The sequence below is a fragment of the Crinia signifera genome, chromosome 4 (genome assembly GCF_055691185.1).
Source record: "Crinia signifera chromosome 4, ASM5569118v1, whole genome shotgun sequence".
Lineage (NCBI taxonomy): Eukaryota > Metazoa > Chordata > Amphibia > Anura > Myobatrachidae > Crinia > Crinia signifera.
This window is the reverse complement of record NC_139220.1, coordinates 313,789,338-313,814,917: the sequence shown is the minus strand read 5'-3', so window position 1 is coordinate 313,814,917 and position 25,580 is coordinate 313,789,338. Positions and strand designations below refer to the sequence as shown.

The window sequence follows — 25,580 nt, the reverse complement described above, 5'->3', positions numbered from 1 at the left end:
CCGGCACTTGTACCCGTCGTTCTTCCGCACAATCCCCAATGATCCCGGCTCAAAAAACAGTGAAAAACCCCATGTCGACCTTTTGACTGTCAACCTAGACACGGTCAAACTAATGACCTGTCGAACTAACGGCCTGTCGACCTTTTCCTATGTCGACCTAGACCCATTTTGACCTAATGGTGTCGACCTAATGACTATCTACCATTATGCTGTAGACCAAATGACCGCATCCCCTTGTGGTTTAGTGAGTACAGTATAAATGATACATTTGCAAATAGGTGTATGCCAGTGGTCCCCAAACTGTGTGCCTAGGTATTCTCGTGCAGGGGTGGCTTGGTGGTCCAGGGCCAAATCAAATTATTTATGGTCAGTGATAGGCAAAACCAGTGATATTGGGCCTTATTTTGGTTCATTCTTTCTGACAAAATCCTTCTTAGATGGACAAAACCATGTGCACTGCAGGGGGGGCAGATGTTACTTGTGCAGTGAGAATTAGATTTGGGTGGGGTTTTACTTCAAGTGAGATCTATATTGCAGTGTAAAAATAAAGCAGCCAGTATTTTCCCTGCACAGAAACAAAATAACTCACCCAAATCGAATTCTCTCTGCACAAGTAACACCTGCCCCACCTGCAGTGCACATGGTTTTGCCCATCTAAGAAGGATTTTGTCAGAAAGAATGAACCAAAATAAGGCCCATGGTTATTTGAACAGGAGAGGGCATGTTGTTGATAGGTCAACAATAAAAATGTTGACCACTATTGGTCGACAGGCCATTTATTTATTAATTATCAGTTTGTTATATAGCGCATACATATTCCGCAGCGCTGTACAGAGAATAGTTGAACATTCACATCAGTCCCTGCCCCGGTGGAGCTTACAATCTATATTAACTAACACATGTACACGTAGGTTCATTTTGTTGGAATCCAATTAGCCTACCAGTATATTTTTGGGTTGAGGGAGGAAACTTAAGTACCCGGAGGAAACCAACGCAAGTGCGGGGAGAATATACAAACTCCACACAGTTAGGGCCATGGTGGAAATCGAACCCATGACCTGAGTGCTGTGAGGCGTTAATGCTAACCATTACACCGTCCGTGTGTCGACCAATAGTGGGCAACCTAATGACTGTCGACTTTTTTATAATGTCGACCCTATGACTCATATCCCAGGAGAGAAGCGGATGCACAGAAGAATACAATTCAGAATGCGTGCAAAGTTCTACATTTAGGGAGTGATTCAACACCATACGGAACTGGGCGAATTCGGAACGGCCACTGCTAACCGAGCGGTGTTGAATCACCCCCTTAGTTTTAATATTTTATATGATCTTTCTGAAACTAACACAGACAAGGTTGCACTGGGCAACTCAATCACTAAGAACTCAGGTGTTTTTCTGGGTGGTCCCCCTTCCCAGGAGCTTCTGACGAGTGTTGAGATCAGGTCTTAGTAATATAATATAGCATTTGGGAAAGAAGATGCATCCTGCAATCCCAGCACTGGAGGACAGGATTCCGAACACCTCTGTGGCCACCATCAGCTTCCCCTGAGTGCTGAGAAAGGCAGGGACAAAAGAGGCCCAGACACTCAAGAAGATCAACATGGAGAACGTGATCCACTTGGCCTCATTGAAGGTGTCTGGTAATTTTCTGGCAAGGAAAGCTACCAGGAAACTGACGCAGGCAAGAAATGCCATGTATCCCAGCATGCACCAGAACATGGTGTCCGAACATTCCTTGCATTGAAAGATGATAACCCCAGTTTTGATCTTGATGTTCTTCTCAGGGAATGGGGGGCAGTGGAACATCCAGGAGATACAGATGAAGGCCTGGACAGATGTACAAACAGAGACCGTTGAAGCTGGAACCAATGGCCCAAGCCATTTTCTCATGTTGCTTCCTGGTTTGGTAGCTCCAAAAGCGATGACCACCATGACTGTCTTGGCCAGGACACAGGAGATGCTGAGAACAAAGATGACACCAAAGGCCCCCTGGCGTACACGACAAGTGAATTTTTTGGGCTCCCCAATAAAAAGTAGTGAGCATAAGAAACTCAAAGACAAGGAGGCCAGTATGACATAGGTAAGGTCTCGGTTGTTGGCTTTGACTATGGCTGTGTCTTTGTATTTAATGAAAACACATAGTATGCTGATGGAGGTGAAGGTGCAGAAGATGACAGTGGCAGTCAAGGTAAGTCCAAGAGGCTCCCAGTAGGATAAGAACTCAACAGCTTTCGGGATGCACAAGGTCTTGTTCTCATTTGGCCACATTTCATCGGAGCATGGAAAGCAATTACTAGAGTCTGAAGAGCAAATATAAAATGTTTTAGCATCACATCCAGTAATGGCTAAAAAAATAGGTACTTGTGTAGTTTCACAGCGGAAGGCTACGCTACGTTTTCAGCGTACGCTAAGCTAAATTGTCAGCGCCCAACGACTGCCTAGCGTAGGCAGCGTAGTGTCCCAGCAGCAGCCCTGCGTAGTCAGCGTAGTGTCCTTGTCAGGCAGAGTAGTCACCGTACTGTCCCCAGGAGCTGCAGCTCTGTCCCTGGCAAGCCTAGTGAGCGCCTCTCAAACGGCGCCGGTAGCCACCAGATCCCCTGCACTGGCGGGCACCGGCAGAGAGGCAATCATGAAGGTGCTGGCGGAGAGGCGCTCCACCTGTCTGAGACGCACGAGTGTCTCAGACGCTGCTACGTCTCAGTAATTCTTGTGGCAGGGTACGGCAACCCTGCCTGTGTCTGCTTCAGGGAGAAGGACAGGGTTAGGGGTTCAGTAGCATGTGCGTCTCCTGCACAAAAGGGGGTGCGGTGCACAAGTGCGTCTCATGCACAATAAAGGACGCATTTACCAATACTCCATGTTACATACTGGCAAATGCCTCCATTTCAAACCCCCACTATCCACGCCAGCCCGAAGCGCGGCGAGTGGATGTGGTACGTGTCCTCCCAACCTGTTCATACCCCCACTATCCACGTTAGTGTGGAGTTGATTTTATAAAGTGTGGCGAGCCACCGAGCCTCAAGCGTGGCAAGCCCCGCGAGGGGACGCGGATTACTTGACGTGTATTTCGCGACCCCTCGCGGGGCTCGCTGTGCTCACCACGTTTTGGGCTCGGTGGCTCACTGTGCTCACCACGTTTTGGGCTCGGTGGCTCGCTGCGCTCACCACACTTTATAAGCTCAACTCCATGCCGACGTGTATAGTGACGGTATGAATAGGTCGGGAGGGCGCGTACCGCGTCTGCCCTCAGGGCTCGCCATGCTTCGGGCAGACGTGAATAGTGGGGGTATTTCAAGAACACATTCAAACGTTTCATGTCAGGCAGGTTAAAATGGTCAATGGTTCCCACACAATGTAATAATCACTGACTGACTACGCTAACTACATAAGCTCCGGCTAGCCGCAAACGGGGGAACACTACGCTGATACTGAGGGACGCCTACTACGCTAACTACGTAAGCTCCGGCTAGCCGCAAACGGGCGGGAACACTACACTGATACTGAGGGACGCTGACTACGCTAACTACGTAAGCTCCGGCTAGCTGCGAACAGGCGGGAACACTACGCTGATACTGACAGGGATGCTGACTACGCTGGCCGCGGGAACACTATGCTGATGTTGACAGGGACGCTACGCTACGTAACTGCCGCCGTGAAACTACACAAGTACCAAATAATATAAAGCAGTAGTCTTAAAAATACTATAGGCTACCTCTAATAATTTAACAGGAGTGATGGGGAATGTGTTACTATAGGGGAATGGAGGGGCAGATGTGTCACTACAGAAGTGTTGGGGGGATGTGTTACTACAGCTGTGACGGGGGGATTCAGACCAGCTCGTTGGGAGCCCAGCAAGCAGGTTAACGCCGCCCCTCCGGGACACACGCCCTTTGTCATTGTGGACAAACGCTACCTGTGTGGTTGGATATTTCCCCCTCTGAACAAGGAACACAGTCAAAGCAGCACATGGGTTGTCCCTTCCGAGCGACCGTCCTAAATCCAGACGAGCAGCTGTCGCTGCACACGGATCTGGGGATCTGCAGATAGAAATCAGAGGTATCATTTATTTCAGCCAAATAGCCCTGTCCAGTGCTAGATAATGACCATTTCCTGATGTACTAAGCCATGGAGAGTGATAAAGTATCAGCCAATCAGCTTCGGTATCTGGTCGTCAGTGTCTAGGTTGATAGGTAGACCACTAATGGTCAACGTACAATAGGTCGACACAAAAGGTTGAAATGGCCTTGGTCAACTTTGACAAAAGGTCGACACAAGCGAAACCGCCTTAAAACTTAAACTGGCCATACGCTTATGCATCGGTCAGAGAAATCAGGCAAATAAGAGATAGATCGATCCGATGCGGGGTCCCGTGCGCATCAGATCGGAGCACTTGTTCGCAAGTGCTGCATGTAGGATCTATCGTATAGAACAGTCTGCTGGGACCGCATGCAAAAGGCCAACATATTGAATGCGAACCTGCCACCCGGGAAACTCCTTGGCGGTTCAAGGGAGACCGCCTGTGACTTCTCCTTCAAGATCCAAGTGGGAATAGGGGGAGAATATAATAGTGTGTATAGCGCATCAAGCACGGGGCAACAGGGGCGGTCGACCCGGGGCCCCCACACCGGCACTGCTGCTGGTGAGGGGCTCCTGTCGCCCCATGCTTGAGCAGTGGGATCGGGGAGTGCAGGCTGGCGCAGCGCAGATGGGCAGGGGGTCCCTGCTGCGGTCTGGGCTGTCAGCGACAGGGTCCCTGCCGCAGATGGGAAGTCAGCGGCGGGGTTCCTGCAGCGGATGGGAAATGCCACTACTAGTTCCCATCTGCAGCCGGGACCCCACCGCTAACTTCCCATACACTGCAGGGACCACGGCCCTGATTGCTCAGGCCACTGCAGGGACCCCCAGTGCTGCCCAGGTACCAAGGGGGGATGTGTCTGCGGTGAAGGGGGGATGTGGGGGTGGCGGGGGGTTTTGTGTCTGTGGGGGCCCCCACAATTTTGTTGACCAGGGCCCCCACAGACCTTAATCTGCCCCTGGCATCAAGGCAGAGTTCCCAATGCAGCGAGCCCTGTGAGGGGACGGGGAACACTAATATGGTGTCCATGTCAATAGATGTCAACATAGACAACCAAAAACTTTAAAAACCTGTGTCGACAATATCCAGTGTCCATCATTTCCATTCCGACCTTTTGTTTGTGTCGTTTTAACAATGTTGACCTAGACCATGTCAATCTTTTTCATGCGCCGACCTGTTGACTCTCGGCCTAATAATCCACAACATCAGCTCCTAACTGCCAAGATACTGGCTGGGTTTGAAAAAATGACAGCCAGAAGCTGGTTGGTTGGTACTTTATGGAGATCACTTCGCTATTCAGAGCCTAGTACATCTGGCACACTGTTGACTTTTTTACTATTACTCTTTTTTATTTTTTTCTACCCAAGGGAGTCACCTTACCTCCTGTCCTCCAGTGATCCACCTAATGGCGGTGATATTGACAGTCAACTCCTTTTCTTCAGACTTGCGAACATTGTAGCGCCCGACAGTTACAAACTTGATGGCGCCATCTGTGTCCGGTTGCCAGTTCAGAAGATCATAGTCAGTCGGTGGGTTTCCATTGGAATCAAAGAACATGTCTTCTCCCATCCGATTCTTGAAACTGATTTTTTTAACATAGCGAACCACCTGCAGAACATTACGCATCGTCTTAGGTGACATTAGCTTCTGATATAGTCATAGTTTAATAATTAGGAGGACCTATGTTGAGTCTTTCCAAAGGCAAAAAACACCTTTAGGAGGCTAGTCAATCCCCCGCCTTAAAGTCACGATGAGAGCAGGGTGTTATGTATCACGCATAAGGGTAAAATCCACATCTCACCCAATACTAAGTGTGCATTATGAATATTAATCATTAAATGTTACCAGCTTTGTAGTCTTCTACAGGTCCTTCTAAGGCTTATTTCACACGCATCGGCCCCTGCCGGGCGGCGACACCCCGCACGGCCAAATGCCGTGCCGCACACAGTAGTTGTTAATGGACACTATTGTGTCTATTCACACGGGACGGCCACGGCCCGGCCAGATCCCACCACTGGATGGGACGGCTGCCGGGTTGTGGCCATCCTCTCCATTCTAAACTGCTGTGTGCGGCACGGCTTCCTGGTCATGCAGGGTTCCGCCCCCCGGCAGGAGCCGGAGCGTGTGAAATAGCCCTAACACTCATGGTCACAAGGGCAATCAACCAACCAGCGGAACCCTAAAAAGTTGTCTCTAGCACCTTTGTGGCACTTCCTACACAAGAAGTTCCACATTCAATGATAACTAAATAGGGTTACCCATGGGCATGGCTGAAGATGCCCAAGTATTAGTATGATTTATGTCCCTTTGTAAGATAAGTCAGATGCCTCTCTAGACTAATACTGTATGACTATATAGCTAGACTGACCAAAACTCACTAAGTGCATGGTAGCTCATAAACACCCAGGAAATGGTGGGATTTTCAAGGTCATGTTATCCAATAAGCTTGCACCAAGTGAATGACTGGCCTACTGCAGCTATTCCACTTGTAGAACCATGTTGGATATAAAATAGATTATCAGCCCTGGACAGACATGACTAGTGGCTATGGACCCTTGCTGGGTTGTTCAGAGTATTGTTCTTACTGAAGTGATCATGGAAGCTCACTGAGAGATAAAGCATGGAAACGATGGACTTGGTCCTTATCTTTACATGTGACAGTGACCTCATATAAGCTTAGCAATATTCCACAAATTAGTTACGCCAACATGTTATACTATAGAGGTCATTGCATAGACATCTCGTACAATGCAGGAATGCATGGGGTGCTTCACCGCCTTCCATGGTCATTGTAGAGGAAATCCAGAATAATATAATAATGCTCAGAAATAGTCACTGACGTACAATGCTTGTACTAGGGAACCCTTTCCCGAATCTTGTGTGAGCACTTGTGGACAGCATTATAATTTGATATCACCACTGATACCATCACTCTGAGTCCATCAGTGTGCAAGAGGCCATTGCCTTTGGCTCATTCTCCCTCCCAATGGCCAGGTGTCACCTGCGTTTTCCATGGCACTCCTAGAAAATGCCATGGTGCCGCCTACAAATGCCAGCCGCCTGTCAATCGTCTTGTGAATGGCCCGCGATGGCTAGCCATCGCTGTATTCGTTTGCAGGTGGACCTCCGGCATGCACACAGACTACTATGCGTACGCATGGTAGTTGGATAATCAGCAATGCAAATAGGTCTGAATCGGGCCCAAAATCACTTAAATATGCACATAGTAGGCATCTTATAGTCTTTGGGGGGTATTCTGATTCAATGGGTCCCCCGCCCATTCCCACAGGGGACCGAATGTTTGCGGCTGCGCATGCAGATAGATATATGCACATGTGCAGCCGCTGTTTGTGAGCGCCCACAGCACTCGCACACAGAAGTCCGTGGGGGAGAGGTCAAGCTGGGCAATTTGCATATGGGAATGCCCAGCGTTCGTTTCATGGGCGTTCCCATGAGAACACTGGACATTCCCATGCAAATTTCCCAGGGATGGGGGTGAGCAGCTGACATCAACGGATGCGAGCTGCCCGCCCTGTCCTCGCACAAGGTGCCCGCAGGTCTGAGACACCCTGCCTAGGGAGTCAACCAGAATAAGGGCCTTTGTTTCTGAATGTTGGATAATGTAGGAACAGAATCTATTGTACCTTCCATGGTGCTACGGTCCTTTGGACTCCACATCCTCCATGCTGTGAGTTCACTTGGCCAGGGGAACAGGAAAAGATAAGTTCATGTAGGGCAAAGGCCACGGCATATATTGCATTATACACCAGATATTCTACCTTAAAGTCAAATTCATCATAGTCATATTCATAGCTTTTGAATCTGGTCAGTTGCTCTTCTCCTGTGCACCATGGTGTGCTGCTATTGGCATCAGTGCTTTTGTTTGGCCAGCGACATGCCTGAGCTAACTCCCAGAAAGTCTTGATGAAGATGTCCTGAGGAAGGTGCAGGGAAGGACGAATAGCGAGGAGATATTCCTTAAACCCTGGAATTCCCGTATCATGCAAAGCGAATGCAAGTGTCCCCATCATTGTATTATTATACTCTTTCATGGTGAGCAAGGGCGAGTTTGACCATGATGTAACACCCAGCCAGATACGTTCAGAGTCCCCTCTCTCTGAAATCAATTTCACCAGCGGGTGGATTAAGGGGTCTCTAGAAAAGATGATAACAACCTTGGCCGATGACTGAATGACCACGTTTGCTATAGAGTTTAACTTTGCGGGGGAGGATGCTTGTCCAAACGTTTCGTGATAAGCGAGGCACACACCCAACCTTTGGAGCTTGTCTTTGAGAATCTGAGATCCCACCTCCCCATATTCTTCCTCCAGAGAGAGCAGGCCAAGCCATTTCCATCCCATGTATGCCACAAGCTTCGCCAGGGCCGTGGCCTCTTTGTCATCATTGGGGATTGTGCGGAAGAATGACGGGTACAAGTGCCGGTTACTCAGAGAGGCTACCGATGATGTATAGCTAATCTACAAGGGGAAAAAAAGACAGAAAATGGCCCCAAGAAATTACTAAAGTATGAAGAGGAGGGGAGGAAATATATTTGTAAGTTTAATTCTCATCTCAAACTCTTAAGGGGATGCAGTCAAAATCCCGACGGTCAAAATACCGACAACTATTGACCGATGGTCAAAATACCGACAAGGTCAAAATATCGACATTTAAAATCCCGACATGGTCAAAATACCGACATTTAAAACCCCGACAAGGTCAAAATACCGACATATAGAATGTAGACAGGTGAAAAAGTCAACATGACTTTCGGTCGACAGATCGTGAGGTCGACATGGGTTTTTTCAATGGTTTTGACCCGACATGTGCCGACCATCCACTACGGCGTGGAGGGAGAATAAAATAGTGTGCCGAGCGCATTGCAAGCGAAGTGAGCAATGCGAGGGGCTGCAGTTGACCTCCAACTGTGTCCATGTCGACTGTGTCGACATTAAGCTAAAAAAACTGTGAAAAAACCCATGGCGATCTGTCGACCCAAAGTCATGTTGACTTTTTCACCTGTCTACATTCTATATGTCTGTATTTTGACCTTGTCGGGATTTTAAATGTCGGTATTTTGACCTTGTCGGGATTTTGACCGTCGGGATTTCATACTGAATCCCTATTAAGGAAGGTACAGTAGGATGAAGAATGAGACAACAAAGTATATTGGAAGAATAAATGCAAATGGGGTACATATTGAGATACAGAAGCCAAGAAATGACTTTACCTGAGGGTACATGTAGTTTCCCAGCACATTAGCCATCGCGATTGAAATGACTGATATTGCATCTCCAATGATAGCTATAGGAACTTTCTGGCTGCACTGGTAGTTGAGAATGGGATAGCCCTCTCCGGTCAAAGTCCGGAACATCCCCCACAGGGATTGGCTGATGTGTGAGCATGTGTCAAAGATCTGGAATCCTAGAGATATATTTGGGAGTAGAGACTCCAAGGTGTTTATTTCCTTTATGGTATATACCATGGATTGCATCCAGCTGTAACTCATCGTGCTATACCTAATGGAGGGAAACAAGAGTGAGAAAAGATGAGTTCAGATGGCACGTGCCCTCAAACAATGGGGATGATGATATAGACATATTTGGATTAATCCAGTTCAGTAAATGAGGCCCATCCCTACTACTGCATTCCCTGTTGGGTCCTTCATGCCCCGGTCCGACACTGGTGGTGCAGTTCTAATCCGGACAAAGAGACCGGGGTAGTGGTCTTTCTACATGACCCAATACATATGGGGAGATATTCTATTTTGTTAGTATTGCAGAACAGTTGAAGGATACATATAAATGATACACACTATAAGCAGGGGTGTACAAACACCCAACGGGGCCCTTGCGTTGGGTAATCTAAGCAGCAGGCCTCTCTATAGCCTCTCTTCATAACTTTAATCAGAAAACGGGTTGTGACCATCTCTCCTTCACCACGGAACCATCTTTCCCAGTGATATTTGGGAAGGTGATGCATGCACACTGGAGACCATATGCTCAGTGCCAGAGGCTCATAGCAAAAGTTTTTAAGGGTGCCTATATACCACACCAGTGGGGAAAAATGTATATAACATGTTACTTTGACAGGGAAGGTGGCTTCTCTCAGCTCTGGGCCCCATCACAGCTGCACTTGCACTCCCCGGACCTATGGTAGCTACAACCCTGTATATAACACATGTAACTGTGACGGGGAAGGCGGCCCCTCTCAGCTCTGGGCCCCATAGCAGCTGCACTCCCTGCACCTATGGTAGCTACACCCCTGTATATAACACATGTAACTGTGACAGGGAAGGTGGCCCCTCTCAGCTCTGGGCCCCATAGCAGCTGCACTCCCTGCACCTATGGTAGCTACACCCCTGTATATAACACATGTAACTGTGACAGGGAAGGCGGCCCCTCTCAGCTCTGGGCCCCATAGCAGCTGCACTCCCTGCTTCTATGGTAGCTACACCCCTGTATATAACACATGTAACTGTGACAGGGAAGGTGGGCCCTCTCAGCTCTGGGCCCCATAGCAGCTGCACTTGCACTCCCCGGACCTATGGTAGCTACAACTCTGTATATAACATATGTAACTGTGACAGGGAAGGTGGCCCCTCTCAGCTCTGGGCCCCATAGCAGCTGCACTCCCTGCTTCTATGGTAGCTACACCCCTGTATATAACACATGTAACTGTGACAGGGAAGGTGGGCCCTCTCAGCTCTGGGCCCCATAGCAGCTGCACCCCCTGCTTCTATGGTAGCTACACCCCTGTATATAACACATGTAACTGTGACAGGGAAGGTGGGCCCTCTCAGCTCTGGGCCCCATAGCAGCTGCACTCCCTGCTTCTATGGTAGCTACACCCCTGTATATAACACATGTAACTGTGACAGGGAAGGTGGGCCCTCTCAGCTCTGGGCCCCATAGCAGCTGCACTTGCACTCCCCGGACCTATGGTAGCTACAACCCTGTATATAACACATGTAACTGTGACAGGGAAGGTGGCCCCTCTCAGCTCTGGGCCCCATAGCAGCTGCACTCCCTGCTTCTATGGTAGCTACACCCCTGTATATAACACATGTAACTGTGACAGGGAAGGTGGGCCCTCTCAGCTCTGGGCCCCATAGCAGCTGCACCCCCTGCTTCTATGGTAGCTACACCCCTGTATATAACACATGTAACTGTGACAGGGAAGGTGGGCCCTCTCAGCTCTGGGCCCCATAGCAGCTGCACTCCCTGCTTCTATGGTAGCTACACCCCTGTATATAACACATGTAACTGTGACAGGGAAGGTGGCCCCTCTCAGCTCTGGGCCCCATAGCAGCTGCACCCCCTGCACCTATGGTAGCTACACCCCTGTATATAACACATGTAACTGTGACAGGGAAGGTGGCCCCTCTCAGCTCTGGGCCCCATAGCAGCTGCACTCCCTGCACCTATGGTAGCTACACCCCTGTATATAACACATGTAACTGTGACAGGGAAGGCGGCCCCTCTCAGCTCTGGGCCCCATAGCAGCTGCACTCCCTGCTTCTATGGTAGCTACACCCCTGTATATAACACATGTAACTGTGACAGGGAAGGTGGGCCCTCTCAGCTCTGGGCCCCATAGCAGCTGCACTTGCACTCCCCGGACCTATGGTAGCTACAACCCTGTATATAACACATGTAACTGTGACAGGGAAGGTGGCCCCTCTCAGCTCTGGGCCCCATAGCAGCTGCACTCCCTGCTTCTATGGTAGCTACACCCCTGTATATAACACATGTAACTGTGACAGGGAAGGTGGGCCCTCTCAGCTCTGGGCCCCATAGCAGCTGCACCCCCTGCTTCTATGGTAGCTACACCCCTGTATATAACACATGTAACTGTGACAGGGAAGGTGGGCCCTCTCAGCTCTGGGCCCCATAGCAGCTGCACTCCCTGCTTCTATGGTAGCTACACCCCTGTATATAACACATGTAACTGTGACAGGTAAGGTGGGCCCTCTCAGCTCTGGGCCCCATAGCAGCTGCACTCCCTGCTTCTATGGTAGCTACACCCCTGTATATAACACATGTAACTGTGACAGGGAAGGTGGGCCCTCTCAGCTCTGGGCCCCATCACAGCTGCACTTGCACTCCCCGGACCTATGGTAGCTACAACCCTGTATATAACACATGTAACTGTGACAGGGAAGGTGGCCCCTCTCAGTTCTGGGCCCCATAGCAGCTGCACTCCCTGCTTCTATGGTAGCTACACCCCTGTATATAACACATGTAACTGTGACAGGGAAGGTGGGCCCTCTCAGCTCTGGGCCCCATAGCAGCTGCACCCCCTGCACCTATGGTAGCTACACCCCTGTATATAACACATGTAACTGTGACAGGGAAGGTGGCCCCTCTCAGCTCTGGGCCCCATAGCAGCGGCACCACCTGCACCTATGGTAGCTACACCCCTGTATATAACACATGTACCTGTGACAGAAAAAGGTGGCCCCTCTCAGCTCTGTGCCCATAGCAGCTGCACTCCCTGCACCTATGGTAGCTACACCCCTGTATATAACACATGTAACTGTGACAGGGAAGGTGGCCCCTCTCAGCTCTGGGCCCCATAGCAGCTGCACCCCCTGCACCTATGGTAGCTACACCCCTGTATATAACACATGTAACTGTGACAGGGAAGGTGGCTCCTCTCAGCTCTGGTCCCCATAGCAGCTGCACCCCCTGCACCTATTGTAGCTACACCCTGTATATAACACATGTAACTGTGACAGGGAAGGTGGCCCCTCTCAGCTCTGGTCCCCATAGCAGCTGCACCCCCTGCACCTATGGTAGCTACACCCTGTATATAACACATGTAACTGTGACAGGGAAGGTGGCACCTCTCAGCTCTAGGCCCCATAGCAGCTGCACTTCCTGCATCTATGGTAGCTACATCCCTGTATATAACACATGTAACTGTGACAGGGAAGGTGGCCCCTCTTAGCTCTAGGCCCCATAGCAGCTGCACTCCCTGCTTCTATGGTAGCTAGACCCCTGTATATAACACATGTAACTGTGACAGGGAAGGTGGGCCCTCTCAGCTCTGGGCCCCATAGCAGCTGCACCCCCTGCACCTATGGTAGCTACACCCCTGTATATAACACATGTACCTGTGACAGGAAAGGTGGCCCCTCTCAGCTCTTGGCCCCATAGCAGCTGCACCCCCTGCACCTATGGTAGCTACACCCTGTATATAACACATGTAACTGTGACAGAGAAGGTGGCCCCTCTCAGCTCTGGGCCCCATAGCAGCTGCACTCCCTGCACCTATGGTAGCTACACCCTGTATATAACACATTTAACTGTGACAGGGAAGGTGGCCCCTCTCAGCTCTGGGTCCCATAGCAGCTGCACCCCCTGCACCTATGGTAGCTACACCCCTGTATATAACACATGTAACTGTGACAGAGAAGGTGGCCCCTCTCAGCTCTGGGCCCCATAGCAGCTGTACTCCCTGCACCTATGGTAGCTACACCCTGTATATAACACATGTAACTGTGACAGAGAAGGTGGCACCTCTCAGCTCTGGGCCCCATAGCAGCTGCACTCCCTGCACCTATGGTAGCTACACCCCTGTATATAACACATGTAACTGTGACAGGGAAGGTGGCCCCTCTCAGCTCTGGCCCCATAGCAGCTGCACTCCCTGCACCTATGGTAGCTACACCCCTGTATATAACACATGTAACTGTGACAGGGAAGGTGGCCCCTCTCATCTCTGTCCCCATAGCAGTTGCACCCCCTGCACCTATAGTAGCTACCTCCTGTATATAACACATACTGTATAACTAACTGTAAGCGTACACATCCACTCGCATGCAAATGCTGGGATTCGTGTGGCGCGGGTGCGGGCATTCGAATGTTCGCCTAGCGAACAGGTCTTAATCATTTTTACTAAAATGGGTACTTGTTTCCTATCTGGGCGCCCACTAAGTTAATTGCGCACCATGCTATTCTCCGTAGAGAAAACGGATCGCATCGCATCGTACACATATACGATATTGAACGATGCGATGCGATGCGATCCGATTCGATTTCCCATAGGAAACAATGTTAAATGGCTCAATTTAGCCAAATTATCATAGGAACAATAGTAAATGGGCCAAAAACACCCCTGAACATTGAAATGTCCCCCCAAAAGTAGTTGACGCCACCCCGCCATCAACGTGAACCCGAATCGTGGCGAGCGCAGCGAGCCCGCGAGGGGCGGCGGTACGCGTCCTCCGACCTTTTCATGCCCTACTATCCACGTCGGCGTGGAGTGAGAATAGAATAGTGTGGCGAGCGCAGCGAGCCACCGAGCCCGAAGCGTGGCGAGCGCAGCGGGCCCCGCGAGGGGACGCGGATACCTTCACAGGTAAACGCGTCCCTTCGCGGGCTTCCCAGGTGTCCGCGTCGCCCGCGAGGGGACGCGTATAACTGTGAAGGTATCCGCGTCCCCTCGCCACGCTTCGGGCTCGGTGACTCGCTGCGCTCGCCACACTATTCTATTCTCACTCCACGCCGACGTGGATAGTAGGGCATGAAAAGGTCGGAGGACGCGTACCGCCGCCCCTCGCGGGCTCGCTGCGCTCGCCACGCTTCGGGTTCACGTTGATGGCGGGGTGGCGTAAACTACTTTTGGGGGGACATTTCAATGTTCAGGGGTGTTTTTGGCCCATTTACTATTGTTCCTATGAGAATTTGGCTAAATTGAGCCATTTCACATTGTTTCCTATGGGAAATCGAATCGGATCGCATCGCATCGCATCGTTCAATATCGCGTGTGTGTACGATGCGATGCGATCCGATTTCATTACGGTGCCGTACGTAGAAAACCTGGGCGCCCAGATAGGAAACAAGTACCCTAAAATGTTTCCGGAACATATTATTAATTAAATGTAAAACAGACTATTTTCTAAATCTCTCATCTTGCATTTCGCATTTTAAATAATAAATGTTGATTATTATATTTTACTAAAATTATTTATTTTACTATACACTGTGATTAATGAAATCCGAAGTGCAAACAGGTTATTTATTGCTGTTGGTTTTTGAAATAACACTGCTACCATGTATATAAAATAACACCGCTACCATTTATGTAAAATCCCACCGCTACCATGTATATAAAATAACACCGCTACCTTTATATAAAATAACACCGCTACCATGTATATAAAATAACACCGCTACCTTTATATAAAATAACACCGCCACCATGTATATAAAATAACACCTCTACCGTTTATATAAAATAACACTGCTACCATTTATGTAAAATAACACCGCTACCGTTTATATAAAATTACACTGCTACCGTTTCCTACCGTTTATATAAAATAACACCTCTACCGTTTATATAAAATAACACCGCTACCATTTATATAAAATAACAACACTACCGTTTATATAAAATTACACCGTTACCGTTTATATAAAATTACACCGTTACCGTTTATATAAAATAACACCTCTACCGTTTATTTAAAATAACACTGCTACCATTTATATAAAATAACACTGCTACCGTTTATATAAAATTACACCGTTGCCATTTATATAAAATTAAACCGTTACCAATTATATAAAATAGCACTGCTACCGATTATATAAAATAACACCGCTACAGTTTATATAAAATAACACCTCTACCATTTATATAAAATAACAAAGCTACAGTTTATATAAAATTACACCGTTTATATAAAATAACACCTCTACCATTTATATAAAATAACACTGCTACCGTTTATATAAAATAACAATGCTACCGTTTATATAAAATAACAACGCTACCGTTTATATAAAATTACACCGTTGCCATTTATATAAAATTAAACCGCTACCAATTATATAAAATAACACCGCTACCGATTATATAAAATAACACCGCTACAGTTTATATAAAATAACACAGCTACCGTTTATATAAAATAACAACGCTACCGTTTATATAAAATTACACCACTACCGTTTATATAAAATAACACCACTACCGTTTATATAAAATAACACTGCTACCGTTTATATAAAATAACGACGCCACCGATAATATAAAATAACACCGCTACCGTTTATATAAAATAACACCGCTACAGTTTATATAAAATAACACCACTACCGTTTACATAAAATAACACCACTACCGTTTATATAAAATAACATTGCTACCGTTTATATAAAATAACAACGCTACCATTTATATAAAATAACACCGCTTCCGTTCATATAAAAGGTATAGAAAGAAAGTGGTGACATAAAATATATTTCACAACTTAGAGCAGGCATGTCCAAACTGTGGCCCTCCAGCTGTTGTGAAACCACACATCCCAGCATGCCTTGCCATAGTTTTAGCATTCCCTAATAGCAAATAGCAAAACAATGGCAAGGCATGATGGGAATTGTAGTTTCACAACAGCTGGAGGGCCATAGTTTGGACATTCCTGACTTAGGGGGTCTATGCACTAAGGGTGTGAGAGAGAGATAAAGTAAAAACCAGCCAACTTCTACAGCAGGCATGTCCAATCTGTGGTCCTGCAGCTGTTGTGAAGCTACACATCCCAGCATAACTTGCCATTGTTTTAGCATTCCATAATAACACAACTGTGGCAAGGCATGATGGGACTTGTAGTTTCACAACAGCTGGAGGGCCATAGTTTGGACGTGCCTGTTCTACAGTAACTGTCATTTTTCAAACACAGCCCCTAACAGGTCTCGGTCATAGGGTCAATGGTAATAAGGTCGACCACTATTGGTAGACAGGTCATAGGTCGACAGAAGAAAAAGGTTGACATGCATTATGTCAACATGGTAAACAGGTCGACACAAGCAATAGGTCGGCATAGAAAGGTCGACAGGAAAAAAGGTTGACAAGGTTTTCACTTTTTTTTGGTGTCTATGTCGACATGGACACGGAATAAGTGTACCGCGTCCGCTTGCATGCTTCGGGCATGGTGCCTCGCTGTGCCCAGCACACTATTATAATCTAACCTTATGTCCACTAGCTGATGTGCCCAGTTTAACCCCTTCAGTGGTGGTTTTTTTGGGGGGAGCACACTCCACTGGGCGAGTTTTTTATGGGGAGTGCTCCCTTAAAAAAAACACCACTGCCTCCCTGGGTTCGGGCAGCGCCGCTGCACTGTCAATCAGCGGCAGCCCGGACCTGCGCCCCCGCACTGCGTACCTGTTTCCGGCAGCCGGCTTGTCATAAGCCAGCGCCAGGGACTTCAATACAAAACCCGGAGGGGAGGGGGGAGGAGGCAGCGCCGCAGAGGGGAGGGAGCCGGGCAGCGCTGAAGCTGCCTGAGTTCATTGATTGAACTCAGCAGCGCTGCCCCGCTGTAAACAGTGGCAATCCTGAGAATTTTCCGGGCTTGCCAGACTGGGCACTGAGGCACAGCCCGGAAAATTCTCGGGATTGCCACTGAAGGGGTTAAAAAGATTTGCTGGGAAGGACATTTTACCTATTTTCACCATCCCACCTGTCAAATTTCTAAGACTCCTGGCTTAGTGGGTGTCACAGTATCCAGACCACTCCACCGGTCACATGTTCCAGGTCATCCAGGAGGCACAGTTTCCAGAGCACAATGGTGATGCATTGTAAAAATGCCACCATTTATATTGGTTGTATAATTTTATCCAAAGGACAGACCTGGCAGAGAACCAGAGTCCAGCAGTTCAGCAGTCTCTGGATACAGGAGGGAGAACCATATTAAAATATTTTACCTATAAGCGTTAGTGCAGCTTTATATGACCAAGAAGGAAGTTGAATGGACAAACTTGGATGCATATAGTTAATTTATTCCCTCACTCCAAGGATTATGTAATTCTATAATACATGGAATTCATTAGAACTATTTAAATAACATTATTATTGTTGGACAATTGTTATAGTAAACAGGGTGCCTATCAGAACTCAGGTACTACTGTAGCAATGCGTGGAAATGAGTTGATGAAGGACACTCACGATTGGCAGATTAAGGGCTGGACCGGGTCTCTGAATGAATATTCCTGTTGTTTCCATGACGTGTGCACAGGAAATAAAGCCCCAATCAGGATGTCCCCATCCTGGAAATATCCATTGGTAAGGGGGCTTTGTAGAGTGCAGGGACGTGGCTGACCGTAGGAGACATGTGAGGATACAGTAGAGAGCCAGGTCAGGATCCCCAGGAGCATGCTGTGATGGAATAAATGGGAAACAGAGATAGGACATGCAGGCAGGTAATCTGGTATATTAGTGTGTGAAGGCCAGGCAGAAAACAAGAAGTGGGGGTAGGGACACGGGGTGAGGTGACAGGTGGCACATATTGGCTAATTCTGGGGTGGGATCTGGACAGACCATGCTGCAATTCAAGTGGGCAAATGTATTTATCATTGTATATTTCCATTCAAGGTAAGCACTGGCTGCTTTTACTGTACCCTGTAGCCCACACATGTGTGCGTATGCATGCTCCTAAAATGCTGGATGTACCCCTGCTTCCACCCCCTTCCCACCCACTACGGAGCGAACCCCCAAGCAAGTGTGAAACTCGTCGAAGGCCTCTGCTCTGGAGGTTTGCGCATGTGCAAACCCCGACCATCGCACATATTTTTACATATCGATATTTTTACATATCGATGGTCATCCATTGTGTTTGATTGATTGGCCTGTGGGCCAATCAAAACACGGGGGCGGGGCTTTGCGGGTGTCAGGGGGCGGAGCTATGCTCCGTGTCCCGGCACTTAAAAAAAAAACGCAAAACATTGTTTTGCTGTTCCATCGATGGAGGGAAACCATCTGGTTCTCCCCCCATCCATGGCAAAAGTATTCGACATCGGCCATGAACCATCGATGATTTCGAATCATCGATGGTCGATGGCCATCCCTACACTGAACTCAGTCTCCGGAGTCAGTACATCTCAGCTGCCACAGGTGGCAGTGCTGAGATCAGGAAAATGCATTGTAATTAAAAACGAATCTGAAAGTAAAAGAACGACGGATCACCTTTTGGGGATAGGCGGCTCAGCCGTTCTTGACTGGGATCCGTCTCAAAGATTCGCTTCGTTCGCGAACGACCCATCTCTAAGTGGGAGAGCAGAGGCTAAATTTGCCAGAAGTACGGTACAGGCAGCGGCACTACTGAGCTGCTAAAAAAAAATCAAGGGTGCAGGGGATTGTCTGCTGAGCCCTCGGGCCCCCCAAAGGCCCGGCTACCATAGCAACTGCATCCCCTTCACCCTCCATAGTTATGCCACTCACTGGACACCTTATCTGCCCCATCTGCAGTGCAGCATGGTTTTGCCCATTTGAGAAAGCTTTTGCTTTTGCGATCAAGTCTGAATCAGGCCGACAGTCAGAAAGATAGCCATGAGGAAATGCAGATGCATCATAGGGAAGGTATGAAGACAGGGGTATATGGAGGTAGGAAGATATTTTGGAAATCATTGTACTATATTGAGTAGAAGACACAAAATAATGAAATGAATATTACAAAAATAATGTCATATTAGAGAAGATAGCGGCCGGGAGACAACACTGAGCTAAGGGGGTTATTCTGGTTCACTCCTTCTGGCCAATTCCGTCTTAGATGGACAAAACCATGTGCACTGCAGGGGGGGGGGGGGGGGGGGCAGGTGTAAAATGTTCAGAGAGATTAGATTTGGGTGAGTTATTTTGAGAAGGAATTTACCAGAAGGAGTGAACCAGAATAACTCCCTAAGTGTATAACAGTCAGGAGGAATTAGAATTATGGCCCTTATTCTGGTTCACTCGCAAAGGCAAATTCCTTTTCAAATGGACAAAACCATGTGCACTGCAGGTGGGGCAGATGTAACTTGTGCAGAGAGAGTTAGATTTGGGTGGGGTTTTATTTCAAAGTGAGATCTATATTGCAGTGTAAAAATAAAGCAGTCAGTATTTACCCTGCACAGAAACAAAATAACTCACCCAAATGTAACTATCTCTGCACATGTTATATCTGCCCCCTGCAGTGCACATGGTTTTGTCCATTTAAGAAGGAATTTGTCTTTGCGAGTGAACCAGAATAAGGGCCAATATTAGGAGTATGATAATCGAATATATGGTCATTCTGAAGAGATGTTCCAGAGACTAAATTCAGCACTGCGCGGTGACCATGTTGGTTGTGATTTTTTGCTGCAATTGCAGCGCCAGGCGTGAGACTCTGGATAGGTGCGTATAAAAGTATGGGTGAGGTGTGGGCACCCCTGGGCTCAGGGGCCTGTGTGCACCGCGCACATTGCACCCATTATAGAAACACCCAGATCGACAATGTCTAAGTTGGTTGTAAAGCATCAAATCATATGTGTTAGACCTCCGATCCCGCGCGTGGTTCCATGCGCATCGGAGCCAGATATCGCAAAGGCTGCCATGAAGATTTATCGGAGCGGACAGCCTACAGCCGCCCTGGCTGGGATTACATAGTATACATCATATGCAAAAGGACTGCATATGGTGTATAGTAAGTGATCATGCTGCTCGCTCGGGAACCTGTTGGGTGGTTCAAGGGAGATTGTAAGATCCTTCTCCCAGAGGGAGGGAAGTTCTAACATCCGCACCCCAGCTCCGCCCCCTTCCACGCCCATTGCATAAATAATTATCGTATATGCGATAATTATGGCAAAGGACAGCTCTTGTGTTAAGAGCTGTCCTTTGCGGTGAGAGTCAGCGGGTCCCGGCGGCTCCCCCTCCCTCCCTTACCCGGCGCTGCTGCTGCTGTGCAGGGCTCTCCTCCTCCCTGCACCCGGAAGAGGATCATAGTGCAGGGAGGAGGATGTCACAGGTCCAGGCAGCACAGCTCTGTGCTGCCCGAACACAGGTGAGGGGTGGGGGTCGGTGCGGGGCGGCGGTGGGTCGGTGCGGGGTGGCAGTGGGTCAAGGTAGATTTTTCTGGCGATGCCCCCGTCGCGGTAACCCAGCGGGTGATGCTTTGAGCATCCCAAAATGCGGTAAAAACTCAGATAACGGGGTTTTTACCGCATTTTTAGTTTAGAGAATCTCCCCCAGAGAGAGGGAGTGAGAGAGTGAGCAAGAAAAATAGAAAGGGAGCGAGAGAGACTGAGAGCACGAGAGCATACCTCCCAACTTTGTAGCTGCAGAAATAGGGACGCGTCCAAAAAGGGAGCGCGGCTTATGTAAATGAGGGGCACGGCTTATGCAAATGAGCCGCGTCCCAGTTTTCGTCCGGGAATAGACACTGTGCGCATGTGCACAGCGTCTATTCTGTTAAATTGGGGGGGGCTCCCAACTGCCCCCGCAGCAGGACACCTCCGGCCGCGGGTGGGACAGCGGGACAGGACGCGGTAATCGGGACTGTCCCGCTGAAATCGTGAGTGTTGGGAGGTATGCGAGAGGCAGAGAGAGTGAGCAAGATATATATATATATATATATAGAGAGAGAGAGAGAGAGAGAGAGAGAGAGAGAGAGATGGAGAGGGAGCGAGAGAGAGGAGGATAAAGAGGAGAGAGATAGAGAGGGAGAGACAAAGAGAAAGAGAGATGGAGAGGCTGAGAGAGTGACAGAGGGAGGGAGATAGAGAGAGCAAGGGAGACAAAGAGAGATGGAGAGGCTGAGAGAGTGATAGAGGGAGTGAGAGAGATGGGACAACAGGGAGAGAGGGACAGAGATAGAGAGAGCAAGAGAGTGACAGCGAGAGAGAAGTAGAGAGAAAGGGAGTGAGAGAGCGAGAACAAGTGAAGGACAGTCAGCAAGAGAGAGCAAGCAAGAGAAAGGGAATGAAAAAGAGAGCAAAAGGGTGCAAGGGCCAGAGACACTAAGCTTCGAAAGTGATAAAATGCGCAGCCAATCAGCTCCTACTTGATATTTTTCAAACACAGTCTGTAACATAGGGCAGTTAGGAGCTGATTGGCTGGCTGTTTATCACTCGCCATTTTATCACTTTTGAAGCTTAGTGCATCTGGCCCTAAGAGAGAGAAAGAGAGAGACACAGAGAGAGGGAGTTAAAGAGACATATGGAACAAAAGGTAGAGAAGGATGGTGAGAGAGCAAGAGAGGAAGTGAGAGAGGGAGACAGAATTAGAGGAAGTGAAAAAGAGACACAGAGAAGGAGAGAGACAGAGAGGAGTGAGAGAGAGGGAGAGATGGAGAGAGCGAGAGAGAGAGAGAGAGAGAGGTAGCAAGTGAGGGAGCGAGAGAGAGAGAGGTAGATAGAGATAGCTAGCAAGAGAGAGAGCAAAAGGATGAGGGAGTGAAAGAGAGGAAAATAGAGAGGGAGTAACAGAAAGAGGGAGAGAGGAATGGAGAGACAAAGCAGGAGATAGAGATAAACAGAGGAAGTGAGAAAGGGAAAGAGACACAGAGAAGAAGCAAGGGAGATGAAGAGGGAAAAAGAGGGAGGGACAGAGAGAGTAAGAGATGGCATGAGATAAAGAAAGAGCAAGAGAGATAGCAAAAAGGTGAGAGGGAGAGAGTGAAGGAAAGAGAGTGAGGAAGAGAACAAGTGGGAGCAAGAGAGAGGGAGAGAGACAGAGCAAGAGAGAGGGAGGAAGATGGAGCAAGAGAGGGATAGAGACAGAGCAAGAGAGAGGAAGATGGAGCAAGAGAGAGGGAGAGAGACAGAGCATGAGGGAGGAAGATGGAGCAAGAGAGAGGGAGGAAGATGGAGCAAGAGAGGGATAGAGACAGAGCGAGAGGGAGGAAGATGGAGCAAGAGAGGGATAGAGACAGAGCGAGAGGGAGGAAGATGGAGCAAGAGAGGGATAGAGACAGAGCGAGAGGGAGGAAGATGGAGCAAGAGAGGGAGAGAGACAGAGCGAGAGGGAGGAAGATGGAGCAAGAGAGGGATAGAGACAGAGCGAGAGAGAGAGGAAGATGGAGGAAGAAAGACAGAAGTGGGGGCGATATTGGGTATTGGAATTGACTTTCCACTCTATGCCCAATCGGATAGTAAAGTATGAAAAACCACCTTTGTTTGAAGAAAAAATGTGAAAAACTCATGTCTACCTTATTGACGTCGACTATGGCTAGGTCGACCTTGTTTGACTTTTGTCAAAGTCGACCTTGGGCATGTCAACCGTTTCAATGTATCGACCTAGTCACTGTCAACCATTAGTGGTCGACCTGGTGACTGTCTATATTGTCTACCCAGTGAGCTCATTCCAGGGGCGAAATGTAGTAAGGTGCGATTTTAGGCTTTTTAAAAACTGCACCATATCGCACATTTTACAATAAACTGTGCGATTTTTTTCCGCACAAATGTAGTGAGGCGGCTGTGTTTTTTTGGACAAAGTCGGAATTCGCATGCGATTTAGTGTGATTTTGAATGTATCGAAAATGTGTGATTTTTTATAGAGATGTGAGTTTTAGAGAGTGCAGTTTATTCGACATAGAAGTGCGATATTTTGTAAAACTAAAAAAAAACCGGCATGGGGTCGCCCTTGCTGAGCAAAACCAGCCTCTGTCTCATTGGACCAGTCCTGGCTCTTGGACCGGTCCTGGTTCCAAAAATACAGGGGACAAAAACATAGGGGTCCCCACATTTTGGAACCATCTCCAGGCTCCAACAGCCAGCGGTGTCATGTCACAGCTGGGGAACACCTTCTACGCAAGGTCCCCACGGCCGTCACACAAGGTCCCCCAGCCTTCACATGAGCACTGCGGCTGGTCAGCCCTGGATTGGGGGGTATCTAATAAAGGGGTCCTCCCCCCAGGCGTCACTCACTGCCCCAGGTACCCTGTCTAGGGCGAACCAGCCACAGTGCTCATATGACAGCCAGAGACGTTGTGAAAAAGTGTCCCCCGGCTGTGTCATGCACCACTGGCTGTTAACCATTGGGGGACCCCTATGTGTTTTGTACCCCATATTTTTGCCACCAAGACTGGATCAAGAGCCTGGTACCAGTTTCTTAAATACAGGGAATCCCTACACTTTTTCCCCCTGTATTTGGAGAACAAGGCGGGGGGGACTCCCATGCCATTTTTTTTTTTTTACTTTAGAACACTTTTTGGAACATATCTCACTGATCTGCGCATGGTTCTGTCAAACTCGCCAGCCTGGACCTGGTCTATTTGTTTTGCGATTTTTGCTCATTTTAAGAATTGAAAATTTGCACCCTGTTACATTTGTGATTTTAATGTTTTCAATGAGAAACATCTGGATTTATTAGACAGGACAAAATTAGCAAAACGCACATTATTACACCTGCGATTTTTGGTAAACATGAGAATACGCCCATATTTGTCAAAAAAATGTGCACGTGTCAAATAAATCTCCCCTTACTACATTTCGCCCCATATGTTGTTGGATCTGTGATATTACAGCAAGATACAATGAAGCATGCGCCCACTCACCTTTGTATATCGGATTGCCTGGCTCAGGTGTACGAGTGACAGTACTGCCTGGTGTCACCCTCACTGTGTCCTATATGGGGATGGTATGTATGTATTTGGCTGGCTACTGACGCCTCCAAGGGATTCTGCAATCTCTAATTGCATTCATCTTCCACACTCATTACCATATTGCTCAGAGGAAGATGATATAATTACATGGAAATATAATAATTGTTCTCGGGCTCATTGCAGCCTTCTCTCCGGACCGTACCACGTGCTCCGCTCCTAGTGCTCATCCTCTGTGTCCCATTATACAGATCTCACGCATGGGATTGTCCATGATCCAGACAGGCCCGGGGGTGAGGGATTCCTTACAGAAACAGAATGCATCAGCTACAGACATACTGAACCTAATAGATTCTATTCTTCCACTTCATGGGCCTGTTCCATATATTTGCAGCCTAGCCAACAGCCCAGCATCGCCCACCACCCCGCTGAAATTTCACCATCGGACAAGGGTCCGAATTCGGACCCAATTGGCCCCTATATACAAACAACTGTTAGGTTATTCGTTTACTATTGGATTTAGATATATGCAGAATGTTTAATCTAAACCAGAGCAGACACATAATGATATACAGTATATGGGAAGCATTTACTGTCAAGGACTGCAGACGCAAGGCCGTCCTGTGACAAAATCCTGCCAAGGCAGTGGCATAGCTACATATGTGGCAGACACAGCTGTGGCTTGGGGGAGCGGCGCCAGCATGGTCTGTGGTGGGCGCCACTTGCTGAACTGACAGGCAATCCAGGCAGCAGTGAGCGCTGAACTGGTCCTGCCCTGTACATATCTAATGAGCATGGTCCCAGTGCAGTGCATATTGAATAAGCGGGCCCCCCGCCCAATGTTTACGAAGGCTGTGTGCGGCAAAAGATATTGGCTGGGCAACTTTGGAAGGAAATTTTTATTTTTGTGCGTCACATATATATAACTGGAGAACGACATTCAGCATTTGTGTTCACTATACTTCAAAATGATATTAAACATTCAAAACAAAGCACACGATGTAGTTAATTGGTGAAACACATTAATTGAGTCCACAACTGCAAAAAGGGGACAACTGCTGCTTTGTGCGCTCTGTTTTAATGTCTGTGCGCACGCTCGGCAAGTTGTGTGCGCGCGCACAGCTTAGAGGGAACACTGCCCCCGCCCCGTGAATATGTAAT

At 48.2% G+C, this 25,580-nt stretch overlaps 1 protein-coding gene across 1 annotated transcript; it reads right to left on the bottom strand.

The window, feature by feature from the left end:
- Positions 1-1,386: 1,386 nt before the first annotated feature.
- LOC146073343 (extracellular calcium-sensing receptor-like) lies at positions 1,387-9,587 on the bottom strand. The gene is made up of 5 exons (XM_083180519.1): positions 9,309-9,587; positions 7,723-8,556; positions 5,459-5,686; positions 3,917-4,040; positions 1,387-2,303 (listed from the first exon to the last, which is right to left on the bottom strand). Exons 1-5 carry the CDS (start codon positions 9,585-9,587, stop codon positions 1,387-1,389), a joined length of 2,382 nt encoding a protein of 793 aa, XP_083036645.1.
- Positions 9,588-25,580: the final 15,993 nt, after the last annotated feature.

Bases quoted from the DNA above. Each gene is read 5' to 3' on its own strand.
- LOC146073343 (XM_083180519.1), bottom strand. From the start codon at position 9,587: ATGAGTTACAGCTGGATGCAATCCATGGTATATACCATAAAGGAAATA. The intron at 5,687-7,722 runs GTACAATAGATT...AATGTTCTGCAG, and splicing joins GGACCGTAGCACCATGGAAG to GTGGTTCGCTATGTTAAAAA. The intron at 4,041-5,458 runs GTAAGGTGACTC...TTCTATCTGCAG, and splicing joins GGATCACTGGAGGACAGGAG to ATCCCCAGATCCGTGTGCAG.